Source organism: Helicoverpa armigera, chromosome 2 (genome assembly GCF_030705265.1).
Source record: "Helicoverpa armigera isolate CAAS_96S chromosome 2, ASM3070526v1, whole genome shotgun sequence".
NCBI lineage: Eukaryota > Metazoa > Arthropoda > Insecta > Lepidoptera > Noctuidae > Helicoverpa > Helicoverpa armigera.
In genome coordinates, this window is record NC_087121.1 from 13,997,731 (window position 1) to 14,020,767 (window position 23,037).

A 23,037-nucleotide genomic window follows, 5' to 3' on the forward strand; every position below is an offset into this window, starting at 1 on the left:
ACGTTGCAACTCTGTAGTACTTGTTTTCTAAGGTACATCAACATTACCAGTCGGCAATACCATATTTTTACTTAGTGCCAAAGACCTAAGCATATTTTTGTCCTTCGAATAAAATCCGGGTCCAATTATGTTCTTGAAGTTGAAATCATGTATTACTCTCAAACATTGTGTAACTGGCAATGCAATGGAATCTAGTTCGTAAGTTTATCTTTATGTAAAGTTCCTCTATTTTGTCTTTTCACAGAAAATAACGTTGTGATTCTAATCTTAAGTTTATTAAATGTGACATAAAGTACAAAAATAAAGTATTTTGCACTCGAATCTAATATAGTTTTGTTATTTAAACCAGGACAGTTCATACCATACAGACATTTTGAAAAAGCCAAACTATTTTTAATGCTTCTCCACAAAATACCTATTTCTAAACCCAAACCGAAATACCTATTTCTTTCTGCTACTAGGTATTCTGTCCACATACGTAAATGTATGAAGTTCAAAGTCAATAAATAAAACTGCATTATAAAGTAAAATGTTATATATTTAAGTTAAAATACGAAAGCACAAAGTCGGTAAAGGGAAGCTGGATATAATTATGTACTATTTTATATTACTTGTCAAAGTATATAAGGATTCCTATTTACTCGTATACTGGTGTCTAGGGTAGGAGTGAAATAGTCACCGAAAATAATAAAATATATGTAAATGCTACTATTTCGCACTTCCTACACTAGACACAAGCAAATGCAACGAATATAATAATATAAAAACAATATAATCTAAAAAAGTTGCGTTTAATATGTAAAGATATTTAATATTTTTGTTATTTCTTCATTTTGTGTTTCCATCTATGACTTTGTCGCATTTACAATATTACAGCGATCTAGGAACACAAACATATATTTTTTTTACTTAAAAAAATAGAATCCAATCTCAACATAAACGTTAAAAACGATTTTGTACTTTTTTAACTTTTTCAAATACAAGTTACTCGAACATCTAAGACTGAACGTCCATTTTACTATAAAAATATGTTTTGTACGTACCTATGTGAACTACCCGTACTATAGTATAGTACTAATATACAAGTTATGAACAAACATTCTATGGTACATAACAGCTATATTGCATAAACATTTAATTACCGTTACATCAAATCACTGAACTGAACACCGACGGACATCAAACGAACAACGAAAACAACCCTTACAGGTGACAACATTTAAAATTTATATAAATAACATAACACAATTAATGTACATAAGTATAAAAATTTACATCACAGCAAAATATACCTTTGGCTCCATGGTACAATTGTGAGCTTACATAACTTTATTTTTTCTTACATTACCCCCAAAGTTAATATTTAACACAACATTTATTTCGCAAATAACAAAACAAATTATAGGTCTTTTGAGCTCCTAATAACAAAATGTATATCTAATAATCATAAATACACTACATAATAACTATAGAATTCATAAAATGATTTAAGCTAAAAACATTCGTGTAACCTAGTCAAAACCCAATTTTCTCTAAAAATATTCCAAAACTTTATAATATTTCAGTTTACACAAAAAAACTGGGCTGTCTGTAGACTAAAACCTAACGTTTGACTAGATTGGTAACCTTCCATATCACATCAGAAAATAACATTTTAGATCCTTTTCTTTTAGAAAAAAATATTTACAGATTACAATAAAAAATACTGCTATTTAAAAGTAGATCGATTAAGCATGTGAAGTCCACTACCCGTACATAAAAGTATTCATAAATGCAATTCTAAAAGGTATTGCTTCGGGATAAGTTTATCTCACTGTGCAGTTACTTACTGGTGTTTATTTATTACATACGTCCTATACGTTAATGTCTTCCTAATACAATTGTACTAGAGAGGAGAGTTGATGTCTTCCCAGTTTCAATTTATCAAATCTTCATTCCATGCATCTTTTCTAACTTTTGCCAAAAGCCGAACGAAACTACAACGAAATTCAATTCCCTGACCCAAATATCTTTCCTATTAAAATTTTGATCGCACTTTACCAATATATCCTTACTTATATTTACAAGCATGTTCCACATCACCTATTTACAATCAACTCACCTCCTACTACCTCGGCTCCTATCTTGGGCCCAACACTCGAGCCAACATTGGGAATTTGTCTTTACTTTGGTAAAGAAAAAACTTTTTACAAAAAGAAACCGAATTCACAAAACACTGAAAGAGACAAAATAAAACTTATGATCAGTTGACTGTGTTTTTTTATCCACTGACTTCTACAGCCTATCACAATTTTGTCCCTCTCATTGTTTTGTGAAGTTGGTTTATATTTTCTTGTAGGAAAAAAATATACTAAAAATCCACGTTCTTTTTTGGAAGTTAATTTGTTGGCACGAATATTGGCACCAATTTGGAGCCATCATTACCCACCTACTTAAAAAGCGTCCTTAGCAGCTGCGATGAGAGTGAGGAGGTCGTTCGAGTTCTTGTCGTCGGAGTGCGGTCAGGAGGGGTCGGGCGCGGGCGCGGGCACGGCGTGAGAGAGCGGCGGGGATGACGATGAAGAGCCTTGTTGAGACATCTCCGCTTTGACGCGACGAGCTATGTGGGAGCGGGTGTGCTTGCGGAGATGGTCTTTGCGGTAGAAACCTGACGGGGATGGTAGAGAATTAGTTCCATGCCAGATACAGTTCACCAATTAAAATCACAATGTAATTAGATTGTGATATGTCCTGAGAACTAATTAAAGTAAGATTAGAATTATAAGCTTTTGTATCTTGAATCACGACTTCAGATAGTAGGTATTCGTCGGATCAAAACCATTGGTAGTGATTTGAGAATCCAACCTAGAACTTTTAAAAGAACATCACCCATGCGTGATGAAGGTAAGGGTAATGCCATAGAGACGAAAAGACATAGGTACCTAACTTTTCATTATGTTCAGCAGTAATGCCGTCTCGTCAAGAAGAAAAAGCTTCGGTAAACTATCTTACCTTTCCCACACTCATTACACACATGCCTCTTCTCTCCCGAGTGTATGACGAAGTGCAGCGTGAGCTGTTCCTTCCTCTTGAACGCCTTGAGACACACGGAGCATACGTGCGGCCGGTCCGGGTTGTGCGACTGTTTGTGGCGAGTCAAATGGTCCTTACGCTTCAGAGCAGCGTTGCAGATGTCACAGATAAACCTGGGAATATCATTTTAGTGATTTACTGATCGTGATCTTTAAGGAATATACACGAATTATGTACGACAGACAGAATTCAACCATGAGGAAACTTACGCGGACGTGGTGTATTTGGACATCAGAATAAATTGAATCTTATTCTTGCTAAGAATTTGTTTACTGAAGTTTTAAAATGCTGACAATATAGATGATTTACCTTCGCTCCATGGTGTGTCCGACTAGATGCTGTTCTAACAACTCTCGCTCAGGGTACGCCATGTGACATTCTGGACAGCAATACAATGTGCTGCCGTCTGAAATATAACCGTAGGTGGTTTTTATCAAAAGCGTCTACTAAATTGTTTTATTTTGACACATTTTCCATCCATCCTTTATCTCCATCTACAAAGATTCTTACCTAAAGCAGTAGTGAGTCGTATCTCCCCCGGCTTCGGTCGCGGCTTCTTCTCTTTCATGGATTTCTTTTTCTTCTTCTTCTTGGACATGACGATGGTGTTGGTGTTCTGGTTGACTATCGTCGCAGTCTGTACCACCACGCTGTTCACTGCGTTTGCTGGCATCTGGACGAAAGACAATGATAATTAGCTCACAAGAAAGAATCTAGAAGAATGGTTTTACATTGAAATTGCTACTGTGGAGACAAGTGGAGTGTACCAAATGAGATGTCCATTCATCTCATTTGGTACACTCCACTTGTCTCCACTGATGTCAAAAATATAGTAATTATTCTTAACGCCTGATAAAAAGTCCGCAGAGGACTTCAAAATTCACCAGTTTGAAGATCACCAAACGAAGAAATCCAACTCACCGTAGCGATAGTAGGCATAGCATTCAACGCGTTAGCATTGACAGTCGTCACAATAGTAGGCTGTTCCTCTCTCTTGCTCTCCACCACATTCGCAGGCGTGGAGTACTTGAGAAGATGATGTAGTGGCAGTGGCAGGGCTGACAGGTAATCAGCCACACCACCACCCAGGGTCTGCCACGTCGAGCTGTCGGTCACATCCCCGATGCCTGACGCACACGATACTATGTACGTAAATGATAAGGGTGATGTGAATCATGTGAATGGTATGATGATGACTGGAAAAAATGGGTTATTTTGCTGTCTCTGAGTGGCAAAATTAATCAAGGGAATTGTAAGCCTGAGTCAACAATATGAGGCCGCTCAATTTGATAAAGAAAAAAAAAGAAAGAAGGTAGTTAAGTACATTAGTTAACAACAATTATTTAAAACTAGTCACTGCCAGTCACTGGTCACACAGAAAGGCAATAACTTTATAAGCAAAGAAGTGCCTGTTTCTAGTAGAAACGTTACAAACATTACTGGAGAAGTCGAGACTGAATCCACTTAGGTAAGACGGAGCCGTACTTATAAGGCTGCAAGGAATCCTGTTGCGTCGCCTTGTTACTGCGACCCCATTACAAGGATTTTTATACACAGTAAAGTACGTAGTGGGTACCTAAATAAATCCATGTTGGGATTTTTTTTAAGAAGAGGCTTAAATAATCATTAATTCAACGTTCAACAATTATTATTTGACTTTAATTGGTGCGGTTAATAATTACTACTACCTACGTGTCGTCGTTTGCAGTCTTCTCTGTTATACAGGTTTTCACTTTGTTTTTTTTTTTTTCTAAATTAGCGTACCTAATAAATAAACATTATAACAACAACAACTTACTGATAAACTCAGCGGGCGCGGTGGCTCCGGCGCGATCGTTGCGCCCTTCCTGCTTGATGGCTCTCGCTATGGCTGCGGCTTCCTTGGGCTCGTGCAGCACAACGAGGAGCTGTTGAGTGCCCTGCTGTAGTGGCGTCGCTTGTGCTACTGTTGGATGGAAGATGGAAAATTTCAGTTTGATAGCGATCCCCATGTCTTTGTTGTCTAACTCCGAATTAGGTTTTGCGTTTTAAAATCCTTGTAAATATTATTTCTGTCGATAAAAAACAAATCTTTTGTGTAGGTAGGGACATTTTTTTACTTTTTATGATATGCCCCCTTAAATAAAAGAACCCTTCTGAAAATTCGTTCACAAAAATACAATCGCACGTACCATTGATCCCTTGATGCTGTTGCATCATAGTAGCCATGATGTCGTGGTGCAGTTCCTCCCTGTATTCGCGCTTCTCCGGGCGCTGCTCCGCCTTCAGGTGCTGGTGAACTGTCTCCGCTTGCACGTAGCTCGCTTGTCCCCCGTATGCGATGTTGCCCAGGTTCACTGATGACGACGCCGATATCGTCTGGTACTTGACGCCAGTGTTTACTGTTTTGGAAGGGCAACAAGTGTTTTTATTTTGCCATAAGCAGAAAATGAGACAAAAATATTACTTTTATCCAAAATTGAAATTGTATAACTGAAAGCTTACCCTCACCTGTGTGTATGGGCGCTAGACCAGCGAGCGCCACAGTGCCAGGCTGAGCACTGCTGACTACGACCACGCTCTCAGCCTGCCGGAACTTGACTCCGTCCACGGCCATGGTGCCGGTCCCCGGCGTGACCGCGAACTGCACGCCGCCGCCGCTGCCCGACGCCTGGTAGCGCGTCTCCTGCACCACTCCACCCGAGCTGCTCCCGCCGCCTTCATATCCAAACTTTGCGGCGAACTGGTGGATAGTAGGGATCGCTGCCGCCGTCGGAATATGCCCAGTGAACGGGGCAAAGTTCATCGTAGTTTATTGTATCTGAAAACGCGGCGGACATCGCAGTTATATGAATAGTGTTACGTCAGCGGGGGCTGCAAGGTCGCACGCGAGATATAAAAAAACTGCACTCGTCCTGTCGAGCAGGTGGCAGGTGGAGTACACGGTGCGAACCACAACAAAGTGAATCAAAGGGTGCGGCCCCTAGTAGGGCGCTCACTCAACCCCCGCCATTCTGCCTCACCCCAGTCATTTCTAACGCTTTATTTTTACCGGCCCGCCGTCTCACACCATCGATCTTGTAGCGCGCACTGTGACGGCGCGACACCAGAACGCACAAAAGAGTTGAAAGATAATGGAATGGTTACCTGTCTTGTGGCCAGAAAGTAGGTTTTCATTGCGTTTTAATTGTTCGTCGTTGATGAAATAAGTAAGTGGTGTATGTTCGGGGTGCGCGGGCAGGCTGCGCGGCGCGGCGGCGGCCGGCGCGGCTGCGCGGAGTCGCGCGGCAGGGGGCGAGGGCCGAGCCTCGCACGCACGTGGACTCCTTCCAGGAATTATACTCATACACTTCGCCCATTCCGTACCAGCATCGTAAAAGTTCAGGGTCGGATATTAGCATGGCAGAAAATCATAAATAAGACCCTATTTAAATATCAAAGCGAATTAGGCACAGAATTCGGAAGAATGAATTTCTAACTCGCTAAGTAGGTAATAGCCCTAATACACAAAAACTGTTGATGTAGGTAATTTCTCTTTGTTTATAAACATTAGAGAATTCAATTCGAAAGGCTATTCATTTTTCGAGTACGTATTCTCCTCATAGTCTTGCGAATTCCACTACCTATCACTGCTTACCTAATAACCGCTACGGATAGGGATCATATTATAACATGTAGTTTAGCTAACAAAATAAATGGTGACCGTCACACTATATTGTTGCTGGGGGTGTTTTTTTGCGGGGTTTTTACTTCACGCAGTAGGATGGGGGCCGTTTACCCCTGCCCTGTAACTGCGGCGAACCGTTCGTGATCCGCTGTTGTTAATACTTTACTGTAAACGTCTGGAATTTTTACTTGTGGAGAATTTTGTGCGAACGTTGTGTCCTAAAAGATTTTATTATGAATGCAATCAGGCATGAAGAGAAATAAACGCGAACTTTGTTAGCGCCATTAAGCGCACGTGCAGATATTTGAAACAGATTTAGAAAAGTCGTAGGGAATATAAACGTAAAATACACTTATTAGGTCTTAGTTCTTGTGCCGGTAGTTCAGTTGATGAACGTTAAGTATCATGATATTCCGTTAGTAATTAAAAGTTATAGGCAACAGATCACTGTTTACGCAGTCGAATATCACGACAATGCCAATAGCCTTGCAAAATTTCATGTCTAAATTCAGTAATTCAATTAAAATATAAACCTGGAAGCTTGCCATATGTCTAAGCAACGTTCTTAACTTGGAAGGTTAGTATATTTATTAATATGGTACAGTTGCGTACACGTTAGGAAAAATAAAACAATTGCATTTCTTGAATGAAAAATATTTTTAATAATAACGCCACTATCTACGACATTTTAGTTAAAATACGTAACGTTTATTAACGTTATTTTAATCACGTAGTTAAGTAATTTATGTAAGTAATAATAATAAAATATTTTTGTTTGATTTATTTTATCGTAGATAGTGGCATTATTATTAAAAATGTTTATCAATCAAGACATACAATTGTTTTATTTTTCCTAACGCTTGTGTACGCAACTATTCCATATTAATAAATACTAACCTTCCAAGTTAAGAACGTTGTTAGACATATGGCACGGCCGTTTTGGTAGCAATCTGAACTTGGTCGGATTATGTAGGGTTTCGATATTTTAATTGTTCTTTAATTACTGAATTTAATGACATGAAATTTTGCAAGTGAATAGTTGAATGATTAAACATTATTGGCATACATTTTACCATGCAATTCTTTAGAACGTCGTGATATTCGACTGCTTTGTAAACAGTGATCTGTTCATGTTAAAATATCCTATAACTTTTAATTACTAATGGAACATCATTGATACTTGGCAACATGTTGAGACACTTACAAGGTTTGTGTAAACGTGAAAATCTAGACCCCAAACTGCATACTTTTAAGAACTAAGACCTAATAAGTGTATTTTACGTTTATATTTTATCTTTAAACCCTACGACTTTTCTAAATCTGTTTTTAAACAAATATAAACAAATTCAAAACAACGTATGTAAAAATCTACAGCTCTCTATGTAAGCGCTTTATATGAAAACTAGCTAATGTCAAACGTTCGCGTAGCGGAAACTTGAATTTCTCCGAAGTTTATGCATGCACTAATTTCATTCATACATAATCAATTATACAAATACACACTAATTTTCGGACACATCTTTTTCTTCTAAAGTCTATGGATTAAAGTTCCGCCAGGACAACGTTCGCCAACGTTCGCCCAGCGGAATCTGTTTTTGGTGAATTTCTCCACAATGGCTGCATACACAAATTTTTATTTACCATACACAATTATAGGACGTCTTACACTAATTATCTGCATAATTAAAATCTTTAAATTCAACAACATTCCGCTGCGCGAACGCACACACCCACAACTATTCAACCATACATACATGGCTGGAATAAATAATAAATATGTTTTGCAACGTACATATTTTTCCCCTTCCTTATAATATCTGTGCCTAAAAACTGCTGAATCGGCGAAAAGAACGGTTGAATCGGCGTGGATTTGTTTTGTTAGCTATACCAAGGTTATACCATTATTTCGTTCCAGCCAAAGAATATTTTCTGAAATTGCTTGACAGATATTGATGTGTGCATTTGGACTGACGGCACTCATGACTCAGTAGCTGTCGAATGGATTAGGATCAGTATCACATATTAATTTTATATTCGTTTCGAGATTCATCGATAACTTCGTTTACGTACCATAGTCTTATTTTATTAGGTGGACGCGCACACACTTCTCTTGGTCAGCTGACACGAAAATGCCATAATCTACTTCTGGGAAGCTGAACAATAAATGAAACCCCGAACATTTCAAAATCAGTGATTTTATTCTTTAATCTTATTTACTCTTACGGTGTCTTCTTAATAAATAAAGTTTCATACAAAAGTTTACACTTATAACTTCGGACAGAAGTTAACGGTCTATTCGCTTTGTCTTAATCTTATAATACTTGCAACTAATTTCAATAAAACCAAATAAAAAAATACGCATCTAAATTGGTTAACTGCTAACGTTATCTTACATGATAACAGATATGAAGTAAAGTTTTCGACCGAAGTACGCACAATATGCCTAAAAAGTTACACAAAAATATTAAATAAGAATTTGAGATTTAGAACGACGAACGAACTAGACTACGCAACGTATATTAAATAGACTTATATCAACAAATGTACAAAAATACAATTTATTTTATTACAGAATGAGGAAACAAGGAAACAATTAGAGTTGGACTATATGAATTCAATTACTCACTATCTAGCTACCAGAAATAGGGACTCTCCGTAATTAATAACTTTAACACCATGAAATATATGAAACAAAGGCATCTGGATGGCCAGAGACAACTTGCAGAACTTAATTAATGTTCATAGAGCACCTTGATCTCGCAATAACAGCGTTCTAAGCTAAGACATACAAAACATGCCACAGAGTAGTGATGCATTACAAAACTTAACACTAAGTACAAAAATATAATTGGAAAATAATTTACACCTACATTAAAGCTGACAAATATTAATATCGTGTGGTGGAAAAGCCTAAATTTAACATTTTATATTATGACTCGCGCAAATGTGTGATACAATTTCGTATAAATTAAATGGGTATGAAAACAATACGAGTAGGTACGCTATTTTCTAGAATCTAAATAATTCTAAAAAAAGTTCTACAAAACGATTTGATGAAAATGAACACAGGCTATGAAAGTTTGTCAACATTATAACACCGCAGTTAGCAAACATAACGATGCGATGTAAAATCAGATAATCTCCACACACTTGCGATGCACTTCATCAGCTCAAGTCCGTCCGATCGCCGCGCTAGGATCAGTAAGCGATAGGCCGGCAGGTAAATATCGTCGCTTATACAATAACTCTCCTAAAATTATTCACAAACCAAAAAAATAAATAATTTCCAAAAGGGACGGATCGTAGTGTTCAGCAAGATAATGACTATTATATTATTTTAAAGCGAGTGTTATCCTAGCGCGCGCCAATCAACGGACAATAAATAAATATCACAATTCGATGGAAATAGAAAAAGTTTGTATACAAAATAAGCACATGAAAGTTAGTGAGAATGCACAGAAAGCGAATAATGGTATAAATATCACAGTGGAGATGATATCTATTATGATTCGAATTGTTTAAAATCAAAAGAGAGTCCATGTATTGAGCACATCAAATGATTAGAAATTCATAAAAGTTTAATATGACATTGAGACCAGGAATATAATATTTATTATTGTATGAAATCTTACAAAATGTGTGTGAAATAATCTTTCAGGATATGTAAATATAATAATCATTATGGAAACTACATTCGATGAACCAACACCAGAATCTCAACTGATTTTCAAGACTCAAAAAGCGTCGCATTTCTACAAGCGTCAAAGTAAAGAACGCTCGAAACAAGAGATGTCATGTCATGGTATTTTAGTATCAAAACACAGATTTATACAATAACACTACGTGATATGTACATTATACAAACATTATGCTTCAAGCTTAATCACATTTTCACTTTCAAACTTGATGGACTGATTTCGTGTTTACACTAATATCTCTTACAAACAATACATGCCTTCACATGATTATAATCTAGTCTCTTCATAGAGCTCAATATACCGTGTTAATTTTTACAGACTCATACAAGGCCACAACTTCGTAGAGTAAGAAATAAGCGAGTATTTGATACGAAGAATTCGCAACTAGAATCATTCCGTGATCAAAATCACATAGAAAATTTATTTCAAGTCTAAAACGACTTAAAATAAGGTCACATTTGTGTTAATAAGAACATTTTCGTATCAAATGTAGCGTTATTTCATTTTAAATTTACTTTTTACAAACAATTTCGGGCCTACATTTCAAGTTAGTGTCGTACCCTGTTATAGTTAAGTAACTGACTTGTTCTAACGATGGTTCAAACAAGCAACAGTCATATTCGCCCTGGATCAATATCAGTATATTTTACACATTCTTACATTTTATTCTTTAATTTTGTAGTAAATAGGTCAAAGCTAGTTTTGAATTCTGGCTAGAGAGATATGTTTTGACAGCAGATTAATCTGTTTGGATTATGCGAGCTTAAGGCCTATTATCACCGACCACATAAACGACCGTTTCTTTTAAAACAACCGTTTATTTGTAAATGGAACATGAAAATTCATAGTAAACAGAAGTTTACGTTGTCTGTGAACTGGGTCTAAGAGTCCGGCTCCAATCAGTTTTCAAGTCACGCAAAACCACGTCATTTTAATACATATTTTTATGAATAATAAAAGCAAGCATATTCAAACAGATTACAACATGCATAGCCATCGTCTTAATTTATTGTCATGACATTGCAATGACCAGCAATGACCCGACTGGTAAAAGTTAAGTGTCACTGAATGAGCACCTGGTCACGTCATGGTCTATGTACAATATGATTTACAGTGGCTTTCTATAACCTATCATCTATCCCTCGTAATTTTGCCATAAAAGAATTTATAATTCGCTCAATATAAAGTATGTAAAGTTTCAATATCTAATCGCAAAAACAAGATAGATTGGTATAGAAATCCGTAGCTAATGAGGTGCGGGTTTTTAAGAGTTTCCTATAGAACGATAAAAATGATCAGTACCAATAGCAGTATTATTTTATCATCTACCGAGACCATTATAATTTTCTCATTATCATCTCCCAATGAACTGGACCAGATCTTTTAGAAAGTATCATATTAACCGCACTACTACACTGTCTAGTGAAATGTTCAAGTATTACACAGATATCATTAACTCTTTTGTCTGTTAGAGGTCGTCAAAATCCAGTATAAACCAGTTAAAGGACATAATGATACGCTATGGGTTGGGTGAGCAGTTGCTGCAGCGGCGCCTGCGCGGGCATGTGACGTCACGAGTGCTGCGCCAACAACGCGTCCAGGGTGTTCTCTGCGTGTTGTTGCTGTTGTTGTTGCTGTTGTTGTTGCTGTTGTTGCTGTTGCTGTTGCTGGCTGGCGGCTAAGGATGATACCACGTGCTGCGGGATGTTGATTTGAACTGGCATTTGGGAGTTCGAACTTGTTGGTATCTGTTTGGAAAGTTAATCAGTTAGTAGAGCTTATTAGCTTCATTTGGGTTTCCTGATTTATAAGTATAATTTGGATTGCCATCCGTCCCATCGGGCTATGAGAGTGAAGGAAGAGTGAGTGCACTTGGTGTCTGCGCGAATATTTGAGCACTATAATATGTCCTGCGTAATTGGCTGACCAATACTAATATCAAGTTGAAGAGTTTGAACGCGCTTATCTCAGGAACTACTGGTCCGATTCGATAAATATTTCAGTGTGTTAGATAGCCCATTTATCGAGGAAAGCTATGTAAGGCTACTATTTATCCGGGTTTGTGCAGAGGTTTCCACGGGATGCGGGTGAAACCGCTGGCAGAAGCTAGTCTCCTTATATGAGAAAAGTCGCCATGGCCAAAATCGGCCTTGTATGCCTTGTAATGGTATACTTACATGTATAGTAATCTCGGGCATGATATTGTTGGTAGTGTTCGCTGTACTGGACTGCACAGCGGGCGTGTCGGCGGCGGCCTCGTCCCGCGCGCGCTTGCTCTCGTGAGAGCGGGTGTGCTTGCGCAGGTGGTCCTTGCGGTAGAAACCTGACGAACAATTAGAAGTTGATTAGCTCTGTTATTCATTATAATCACACCTACACATAGTACATAGGTAGAACTTCTACTCAGATTGTATTAATCGATCAAATTACTCTTGGTGCAGTCTCTAAAAGCACAGTTGCTTTCAGTACAGTGACACAAATCCCTACAAAGTGAAGAAAAATTCAAGGTGAAATTGCCTACGTAAGGCATTTTATGCGCCTGAAAATAGTTGAGCTAAAGTCGCTGGGCCGCGTCGTAGGACGCGTTGGTCGTCAGTGCGAGCGGCCGCAGCTCAATAATGATGAGCAGGTGAAATCGAGGGAAGCAGCTACTATTTTATATTTCTTTACCTTTCCCGCACTCGGTGCACATCTCTGTCTTGACGCCGGAGTGTATGACGGTGTGCAGGTTGAGGTGCTCGCGGCGCTTGAAGCCCTTGCGACACACGCCGCACACGTAGGGCCGCTCGGGGTTGTGGCCCAGCTTGTGCCGCTCCAAGTGCTCCTTGCGCTTCAGACTAACAACAGGAGAATATTATATTAAAGCGTGTTGAAAAGTCAACGTCGAAAAACCACGACTGAGCCCAATAAAGCGATAATAAAACCAGTATTATTAAGGACCGAGACACACGGAAATGGAAGCGGTGGGCAGCGGCCGCGGGCCTCGCGTGACCTTTTCATGCGATATTGGTTGTTTAAAAAAAAAGGACTATATCTTTATAAATTACTAAATCTGATATCACTAACTGAATAAAAGTAAAAGTATTGTTTTTTGCACACCTTTACCCACATACCAACAAAAATAATACCCAAAAAACCACTCACCCAGCTCCACAAATCCCACATATAAACCGCCTCTCAATCTTGTGGGCGATCAGATGTATTTCGAGTTGCTCCTTCTCGGGGTAGGCCATCTGACACTCGGGGCAGCAGAAGATGGGCGAGCCGTCCAGCGCGGTGGCTATGACCACCTGACCTGGCTTCGGCCGAGCTGGCTTCGGCGGCTTCTTCTTGTATTTCTTCTTCTTCTTGCCTACTATTCTTATGGTTCCGTCTGTGGAAAAGATTTTTTTATTAGGTAGACCGGTGTGATTTAGCTGTGGTTCAGCATGTAATAGAATCCAAAGTAACTAATTTAACCATCTTCCAATATATGTAGTTCTGATGAAGCCGAAAGATATGAACTGGAACTTCATGAAGGAATGTCTTTTCATAGCTAGTTGTGTTTGGACTTGCTAGAAGAGTCTTGTAACGAACTTTGACCAACACTTTCTGCATTTACGAAAGCGTATTTTTATAGGACAATCTGTCTAGATTTTGAGAGCGACTTTTTGCAGGACGCGTGCGTAACACGATTGCTATCAGTTCTATTTGTCTCCTACAAAAAAATGGTCACGGACCATCAGACAAAGACCCTAAACTTAAATAACTACCTTCGCTGAGCACAGCCTCGGCGACGGGTTCTTCAGACTTGACCTGCGAGTCCATGTCGACTTCTATCTCCACCACGGGGTCAGACTTCTTGGCTTCCGCGGGGTTCAGTCGCAGGAACTGCTGTAGAGATACCGGGAGCGCTTGTGCTTGCTGCAAGTTATTAGGGCTTTTAGTAACTAGATACATTATAAAGTGACCTAATGGTTAAAAACACAAGCCTCTCAATGATTGTGCGTTTTTCAAAGTTATATGTGCACTTTTGAAGTACACCTTAAACACTAATAACTGATAAAAAAAAATGATGAAGAAAAAGTATTGAGGAAACTCACTTATAAAGTGATCAACATTTACGGAGCAAGTGTGGTGAGTAACATTCAACCATTCTCTGTGTGAGAGAAGGCGCCCGACAGTGGGGCGATAAAAAAGATAATTATGATATTAGTGTCAATTTCTTTAGTATCAAACTGTGTAATAGGTTGTTTTGAGAAAATACTACTAGTAAGGGGAGATATAATTTATACACATATAGGTGTTGTACCTGTGGCGGCAAGGTGTTGAGGTACTTGACGAGGTCCTGCTGCGGACACATCTGCCACGTGTCGCCGCCCTCCGTGCCCTGCGAGCTCTCCTAACAACAACACAATCATCATCACCATCATCATCTCAGCCATAAGACGTCCACTGCTGAACACAGGCCTCCCCCTCAGATCTCCACAGATACCTGTTGGAGGCGACCTGCATCCAGCATCTTGTCAAACAACACAAGTTTCTAATTAATTATACTTCACGTCAACTGCTTTTTTGAAGCCATTATATGCTTCGCGTATTTGTAGCAGTGTTATGTTTATACATTTTGCTATCATAAAGGGAGTTTGTGGCTAAATAATACCCACACAGGTCGATTAATCAAAAGGTTAAGGGACGCTTAACGCGGTCGGTCCACGGACTTTGAAGGCACGTCAAACTGTTAGGTCCTGACTGTCATTTAAACATCTTCAACAGTCGTTGCAGGAAGTCAGGAGCCAGAAAGTCTGATAACCAGGGCCTGGGTAACAGGATTGAGGAGGCCAGATATAGACAGTCGCTCCTTATAAAACACTGGTAGTCAGCATCCGGTTAGACTGGAAGCTAACCCCAACATAGTTGAGAAAATGCTAGGCAGATGATGATGTTCTTACATCGTCATTAGTTGTCTCATCACACTCTTCCTTGATGATAATATCCATGGGTCCCGAGTTGTTGTTATCTGAAGTCGTGTTGTTGTTCAGCGGCTTACTCTCAGGCGCGTTGATTATTATCTGGTTGTTCGGCGTTATGTACACCTGAAATATTGAGTTGATTAAATATCTAATTGATATACATATTAAGTTATATATTTTGTTTGATTTTAATAAAAGCTAGGAGGCAATCCGAAGAATCCTATGGAATCAAAAAAATATTGTTGGTTGCTTACATCTTTAAAAACTTTGAGGTAATAAAAAAATTGTAATTAATAGAATTATTGGTGGATATTAAAAACAAGCATGTTATTCGATTTTTCAACTACTCAATCAGTACTTTATTAATTCAGATAAATACAATCCATATCGATCTGTTGATATAATAGTTGTGCATACCTGATGCATATTCTGCTGTATATGGTCCTTGTTGTCTTGTGTCTGCGCTGGTTGCACCAGCTGCATCTCTGGTGGTAACGCCGCCAATACTTGCAGACCTGATAGAAAAACTTCATGGTTAGAATACATGGTTGAAAGCACCAAATTGTGTATTTTAGAAGTGTATTTATACCAAACGAGAGAATGCTTTTTTCTATCTCATCTATAAAATTTTTCCTTTTTTTCGGTCTATATAAAATTATTCTATAAACCGAAAAAAGTACCGAAAAAAGGTTATTGCATATGTAAGTACCTATATATGAAAATTAAATTAATGTTTTGTTTTTTTAAATACTGTGGAAGAATGCTTTTGGTCACGCTCTATTTCTATATTCATTTGGTCTAAACGCACCCTTATAAAATATTACTTGAATGATATATCTAGATGACGGACAACATGACATTTTATGTAATTGATGAGTAATGATTATCATGACAACTAACAAAAAATGAATCAGACACACATATTATTACTAAGCTAACAAATATTACTGTAAATTCCAAGTTTGCTAAACTAAGATGACATCAAGTAAATTGTCACAAGTGCAATAGTGTATTACAATCATGTGCACTAGTGTTTGTTAGTGGACATTACAGCATTTTCAGAGATATTTATATTAAAAAAATTTTGTCAAACATTGATTCTGTTTCTTTTAGGTTAGATATATCTCTGAAAACGCCTTCACAACGGTTAATTAATGGCAAATCACCTGATCTCAGCCTGAATGTACCTGAATGTATGGAAAAATTGCTTTTAGTGGTATATTCTTTAGGATCAAAGCACCTTGTTACTTTGAGACTTTCTATGTGAATTCTTTTGATAAATTGGTAATACACAGATGTCTGTCTCGTAGAACGATTTATCAACAATGCATGCATGCATCAATTTAAGATAAGGGGACTTAAATAGGTACCTGGAAAATATACGGAATAAGCAACTTCTGTACTACTTGCCTACAACTTCCAAAATAAAATAGCCGTCGAAAATAACATGACGAGTCTAAAGTTGAGATTTTTGAAGTGTACAGACATGATGATGATGCCATCCCGGCTGATTAGAGGCTATTCTTAATCTTATATAAGGGGATCAGCCAACTGTGCGGGACATATCATAGAGCACGAGCGTTTGCGCAGACACAGATGCACTGTATATTCCTTCACACTCATAGACCAATAGTACGGTAAACTGACACAACAAAAATTGTTGCTTATTACTTTATTACACAACAAGCAGTCAACTTCAGACTCGACAGCTTATTTCAGACACCTTATAACTAACTTAAAACTAACATAAAAAATACAAGAAAGTCTCCTCCTTACCGTCTCCCAAAGTTCCCTGTCCGACTAGCTGTATGCTCCCAGTTTCGTTCGTCTCCGGAGAGTAAGCGACTGTCAACACCGCACCACCTTCGAGAAAAAAATATATTAAGAAACCGCTTATTTTCATAAGGTCATGATAATACTTTTAAAAGAGAATGATGTAAGAGATGCGAGTTAATTTTAAATGGCAAACAGTGATGACGTTAATCCACCATAATATGGTATAATGAGCCATGTCGTAGCATAATGACGATAACTTTCGTAACTCTAAATCTTTACTTGAATATCCATCTGCATATCAGAAATTGGTTTCAAGTTCCAGATCAAACAGATTTTATTTTTTTCCAATAAAACAGCTGATTTATATGTTACCAACATAAAAACGAAAGTTTGTATCTTTGTTCAGCTTTTAAGCAAAACCTACTGGACGGATTATAATGAAACTTGGCAATAACATGAAAATATTGGTATTGTGAGAAGGCTAGGTAGATGATGGTAATAATAAAGTACCTTGTTGGAATCCCTGTATGGGTATTTGCATCTGGTACTTGGGTTGCTGCTGCGCTTGCAGTATATTGGGGTTGAGCACTTGGATCTGCACCGTTGGTTGTGGGTCACCTACAAACAGTAAAATAATGGATATTCATACATAGGTATCATACATAACTTTGCAGTTTTTTTCATTTTAAATATTATATCGCATTTATTGAAAATGATTTCTTCAATATATTTTGCTACACGTAATGAAGAAATAAGATTAGCGTGATGGCTTATGGTTAAGACGCCTGCATCAAAAAAAGACTATAAATGCAGGGTAAAACTTTGGCCCGTTCTAAGGTAAATTTTCAGACAACAGGACTTTTTCGTTATTCATGTTCTTGTTTCTTTCAGACATTTATATCTCTATCACGTACGCTCCGATCGCGTACTTTTTCTCGGTCTTGCAGACGTTTGGCTCCGATTGCATGCTCTCATGCGCGCCGATGCTCTCTGAGCCGGTCTGTGTGAATGGAACCTTCAGGTATAGTTATCGGCACGGATATTGAGCCCTGACCTTCACTGATTTATTGGTTTATTGCCTTATGTGTACAGTGCGCAAAGCAATCCCCACTCTTCCGCCGAGAGCTCAATATCCGTGCCGATAACTGTAAAAGAGCCGATGAAGTGCATACATACCAGGCTTGGCGCCGGGCAGCGCGATGGGCACGGAGATGAGCTGCGGCGCGGCCTGCAGCGCGCCGCCCTCCAGCGCGCGCATGTACTGCACGCCGCCCTCGCCCATCGCCACGCAAACCTACAGACACACATAAAGCGTCAATATTTTAATTATTTCTCTCCACAGAAGTAACAATTTCGTTTACAAGTTTTAATATATAGGTAGGTATGCCAAGAATTTAATAATTCAATAAATATAATAATAATTTAACAATATATAACTTTGTGAGAGTTTAATGCCTGGTGCTAGTCAGTAAGGTCTAACACTGCCTCCTTGATAATTTCCTATCAAAAAGAAAACGGGATATTTTAGTTTCAACAAGTAGAGACAAGTTATGCCATAGATGAATCAGGTAATATGTTCGCTTGTCAATTAAATACTTTTACTACCTGCTTTGTTTGCGATACTCTCGAGATATCCTATCATAATAAAATTATTCTCACCGTCAATCATACAATTATATCTGCCAACATATATTTACAAGCTTAAGTACTGTGTTACATTCATTTGCTTGCTGTTATACCAACTGACTAACTATTGACCTATCTTACTAGAGCAATAACATAGTAGAACAATACTCGCCATACCGTTTATAGTCATGAACTCAATGCTATACAATTTTCTAAGAAATTCTCAATCAGCACGCACTCTTGCTCCGTTTCAACAAGAATAAATTAGCTTCGAGAACTTGCGTGACATCATTCAAACGTCATTTCTGTTCTAAAATAAATCCGTTACTAGTGTACTTATTTATATTTATCTTCTAAAAATATTGCTAACATTGTAACAACAGTTTAACTGTAAGACTATGTTAGAACATCCTTTGTTCAAGTTTATGCAACAAATGAACGAATGTGTAGTTTCTAAATAACTTCTGTTTTGCTCGGTTCGGCTTTCACTAGTTGCGTAATAAAATTTATACGCATGTCTTTACTTCTAAGATATATTTTAATATTTTTACCTACGTTTCTCAATAATGTATGATGGAATATTGAAATCAACAGATACAATAATTATTTTAATAACGTCATTAGAAACTTTAAATTAATTCAAACTTTTGCCCGCGAAAGTTGGCACTCGAATAATATTCATAAATTAGAATATATATTTTATGATAAACTGAAATGATCTTCACTATTTTCCATTTTTCAAAATGAAATTGTTCACTAGAAGAACATTTTATTTCCCTGAGGAATTTACATTCAATAATAAATATCGTAATATCCCTGTCTGACGATATAATAAATAATTCGTATTTTATATTATCTAACTTTATAATTCTAATGAAGTGTATCTTATTTATTAATTCATTAGGTAGTGGACTTTTCTGAACACAGATTGCCTTGCAAGGGAATCGAACCTTGACTGACTTAGTCAGCAACAGTACTTGCGACCATATGAACACAAACAATCTTTTTTTGCAATTATTATTACTTATATATTCCTACTAAGATCTTTTACAAACTAATAATTGCTCTCCTCTGCACCAGGGTGCTTCTTCAAGAATAGAATTCCAAAGAGGTTTTATTACCTGTTGCATACCAGTTCCATTGTTGGCGACATTCTGCTGTAATTTGGCCACTGGCAGCTGGCCACCGGTGGTCACAAAATGTGTACCAGCAGCCCCCACCGCTGAGAATGTGGCAAAATTCATGTCGGACTCCTCCTCACTGGAATGTAATGACAACTTCTTTAGATTCAACTCCTTAGTAATACAGCCTTTTTATCTCTACTCGGTCTACTGTCTGTTCTGTAGTTATCTTGTCTGAATGAAGGATGGTGAACAGAGAGGTTCAACATAAATATGATAACCTTTGTTTATGAGTAATACATATTATCATATGAATAGTATAAAAAGGAAATAGAAATGAGAAGAATGAATAAATAAATAATAACTATTTCTTAAATCAGTGTTTCTTTTATTACATAAATACAGGGTTTTTGGGTTTTACATTTGCATTGTAAGCGAGTACACAGTTAATACTTTCTCTGTTGTAACAATGAATGGTAAAGCGGAACATGGGAATACCGATGACCTTGTTTTGGAGATATGTACATATTTTTTTGCAATCAACAGACAATGTTTGAAAGTTTAAAGCATTAGTAAGTAGGTACCTAGTTTTCTTGTATGAGTACTACAGTTTTCTAAATATTATATCGTTGAAATATTTTAGTACAGGTAGTCAACATAAGAGTTTAGCATTTGTAGCGGACTTGGCAAGTAAGATTCCCGAGTCAGTTGTTATTGATCAGTGTTTTTATTTTATTGAGTTGCAGGTCTAATTATTTAATGAGCTTAAATATGGGTAATAATAATTAGTTTCCTTGTTCACAATTATATTTAGTTTAATCATACTGCAAAATACTTGAAATAGAGAGTGAGGGCAGCATTTAAGAAAGTTGTTTGACTCCTTATTCGTTAATTAATGTCACAGCTCCTACAGTGAAAGTAGGAACTTTGTATAACATAAAACGGTTTTTGAATTGCAACTTATTTGCTTGCTTGATCATAATAAGGGTTGTGTAAAATGTTTATAAATATTTGCAGTTGTTATCAAAGTTTTAAATTTCTAACGTATTTACAGTAACGATATGTGAATAATTGCCCACCACACAGTTAAAACCAAATAAAATCATCCCCATACCAAGAGGCATCCTCTCTAGTGGGCATCTTCTGCATGTCGCACATTGTTGTTACCCTCCGCGCTTCGCCGCCGAAGCGGGAAAAAAATAAAAATAAAATTCACTGTCACACTTGAGTCACTATGGCAACGCGTATCCCCACGTCCCAAAGTCCCACCACCGCCGCCAGAGCGCACGGGACTACACTGGGACCTCGATGGTAGGGCACATACCTCTACCGACCACCAAACACGGCACTACACTAAAATTAATTCAGCCACGGTGAGAGGCGAAAGATGATCGCCAACTACTACTAATAAGAAAGTGGGTTAAAGAAAGTTTTTTATGCAGGCTCGATAGTCAACCGACGAGTTTGTTATACATACTGACAGACAATTGGTGTGTGTATGTATGCACATGTAGCTCTAGCGTGATGCTCACTTTCTCTTTGCTGTACTTTCACAAGACTGTGAGGTGTGGTTGTGGTTCAATAGCTGTGGGAAGCGAGCTGTTGGGTAATCATCTTGTTGCAGACTGAACCTATCCTACCACTTGCATGGACCCTATCATTAAGTTTAAAGTTTAAATTCGCAATTAGGCAAGTCATATTTTTACCAACTTATGTATAAAACCATTCACTTTGTTAATTGTTATACCTTGAAACTTGAAAGTTAGTACCGATAACGGTTATTTTGGCAATAGAAAGTTTAATAAGGTCATACAAGTTTATTGTGTCATTGACCCCATAAAACGTGGGACGATTTCAGCTACGTATCTTCATTCATACAATAGAAACGATAGATAAAACTATATAGACTTATCATAGGCGTTTTGGCAGTCATATCGGAGGGTTAAAATTTTTCTCTCGTATTCTCAGACAAAGGAGTCGCAACAAATATGGCCGATAAGTTTTCAGTTACGCAATTACAAATAAATAAAGAATATTTCAATTCATAGCATCAAGAGGGAATCCCGCAATTCGTAGGCGATACCAGACAGAAATCGAAGGTTGTTCACCCCTACCAGTCCTTTTGACCGGCTGTGCGTCCATCACGCGTCGCATCCCCACCATGATGCGGGATCCCCTCCATGTGCCGTCACCAAATCACTCCCGCTCCCGGCTCCTTCCTCCACCGCCAGGAAAATCGCGAGAGGAGGGGTTGAACGCGGCCCTCGCGGCACTCTCTCTCGGGCGCTCAGGTGGCCACGCGCCCCGTCTAACGGTATTACGGAGTACCGCTTCCAAAATAAGGTCATGGATATTCACACGTTGTAAACAAAACGTTGTGTATAACGACTTACCTTCCACATAAAAAAATATTTTCTGTCCAATAACTCAATTTTTCACTTCAACAATGCTCAGAATAAATTCCATAATTAATTACAAACAAATAAACAACGACGCCCCTTCTCTTTTACCATTTACGACAAATGAAATCCGCCATACTGTTTTAATAGTTTCAAAATGTAACACCAGGTGGCGCATTAATTCTCAAACGTGATTGGTCAAAAATTCATCATCATTTATGACATCTGGTTAGATGAAATGCCATATTCAAAATTAAAATTGTTACCATGCTTCAACAATTTTAATTAAAAAAGGTACAATTTAAATATACTAATTAATATTAGGCGTAACAAATTATGAATAAACACACAACTTAACCATGTAGCACTAAAATTAATATTAAAATGGAAATTGTTGTCCACAACGCTGCATTCTCTCTAAATGAAGTTCAAATAACAACTTATTGTCATAATAATAACTACTCTGCGAGGAATTCATTCCAGGGTCATAGCTAGGTCTTCGTTCTGATCCTGACGAAGAACTTGGCGATGAGATTCCGTTTTCTGTATTTATTCCATTAATTTGACTGTGACTAGAATCTTGCGATTGCGAACCAGTCGTGTTAAGGTTGTTATTGATGTGCAAATTATTAATTCTCTTAGATAATGGCATAAATTCACAAGAATCGTCCTCCCGGGACCTTTTTCTGAAAAAGCATAATGTATTATTAATTTATTACGAATACCATTGAATAAATAGGCACATAG

General features: G+C 37.8%; 2 protein-coding genes across 6 annotated transcripts; both read right to left on the reverse strand.

Moving 5' to 3' along the window:
* Nucleotides 1-525: 525 nt before the first annotated feature.
* On the reverse strand, nucleotides 526-6,516 carry LOC110379415 (zinc finger protein 689). Its single transcript, XM_064040737.1, has 9 exons — nucleotides 6,199-6,516; nucleotides 5,563-5,872; nucleotides 5,244-5,453; nucleotides 4,871-5,014; nucleotides 3,990-4,199; nucleotides 3,583-3,738; nucleotides 3,382-3,478; nucleotides 2,992-3,185; nucleotides 526-2,647 (listed from the first exon to the last, which is right to left on the reverse strand). The coding sequence occupies exons 2-9, from the start codon at nucleotides 5,855-5,857 to the stop codon at nucleotides 2,502-2,504; spliced, it is 1,452 nt and encodes a 483-aa protein (XP_063896807.1). The 5' UTR covers nucleotides 5,858-5,872; nucleotides 6,199-6,516; the 3' UTR covers nucleotides 526-2,501.
* Nucleotides 6,517-11,782: 5,266 nt separating this feature from the next.
* Nucleotides 11,783-22,660, reverse strand: LOC110378434 (zinc finger protein with KRAB and SCAN domains 7). Of its 5 annotated transcripts, none has more exons than XM_064040753.1 (14): nucleotides 22,285-22,660; nucleotides 19,892-20,030; nucleotides 18,321-18,438; nucleotides 17,655-17,762; nucleotides 17,145-17,231; nucleotides 16,535-16,555; nucleotides 15,786-15,883; nucleotides 15,348-15,491; nucleotides 14,708-14,797; nucleotides 14,169-14,319; nucleotides 13,561-13,789; nucleotides 13,087-13,253; nucleotides 12,594-12,739; nucleotides 11,783-12,164 (listed from the first exon to the last, which is right to left on the reverse strand). In XM_064040753.1, the coding sequence occupies exons 2-14, from the start codon at nucleotides 20,012-20,014 to the stop codon at nucleotides 11,988-11,990; spliced, it is 1,659 nt and encodes a 552-aa protein (XP_063896823.1). In that variant the 5' UTR covers nucleotides 20,015-20,030; nucleotides 22,285-22,660; the 3' UTR covers nucleotides 11,783-11,987. The 5 variants fall into 5 exon arrangements, with proteins under 5 accessions (XP_063896823.1, XP_063896809.1, XP_063896817.1 ...); XM_064040739.1 differs by lacking the exon at nucleotides 22,285-22,660 and adding an exon at nucleotides 22,006-22,278; XM_064040747.1 differs by lacking the exon at nucleotides 22,285-22,660 and adding an exon at nucleotides 21,006-22,278.
* Between the last annotated feature and the right edge of the window lie 377 nt (nucleotides 22,661-23,037).

Bases quoted from the DNA above. Each gene is read 5' to 3' on its own strand.
- LOC110379415 (XM_064040737.1), bottom strand. From the start codon at position 5,857: ATGAACTTTGCCCCGTTCACTGGGCATATTCCGACGGCGGCAGCGATC. The intron at 5,454-5,562 runs GTGAGGGTAAGC...CTTCCAAAACAG, and splicing joins TCTAGCGCCCATACACACAG to TAAACACTGGCGTCAAGTAC. The intron at 3,186-3,381 runs GTAAATCATCTA...TGATATTCCCAG, and splicing joins GGACACACCATGGAGCGAAG to GTTTATCTGTGACATCTGCA.
- LOC110378434 (XM_064040739.1), bottom strand. From the start codon at position 22,073: ATGGAGGGGATCCCGCATCATGGTGGGGATGCGACGCGTGATGGACGC. The intron at 17,763-18,320 runs GTATGTATGCAC...TACTGTTTGTAG, and splicing joins GCTGCCCGGCGCCAAGCCTG to GTGACCCACAACCAACGGTG. The intron at 17,232-17,654 runs GTACTTTATTAT...TTTTTCTCGAAG, and splicing joins CATACAGGGATTCCAACAAG to GTGGTGCGGTGTTGACAGTC.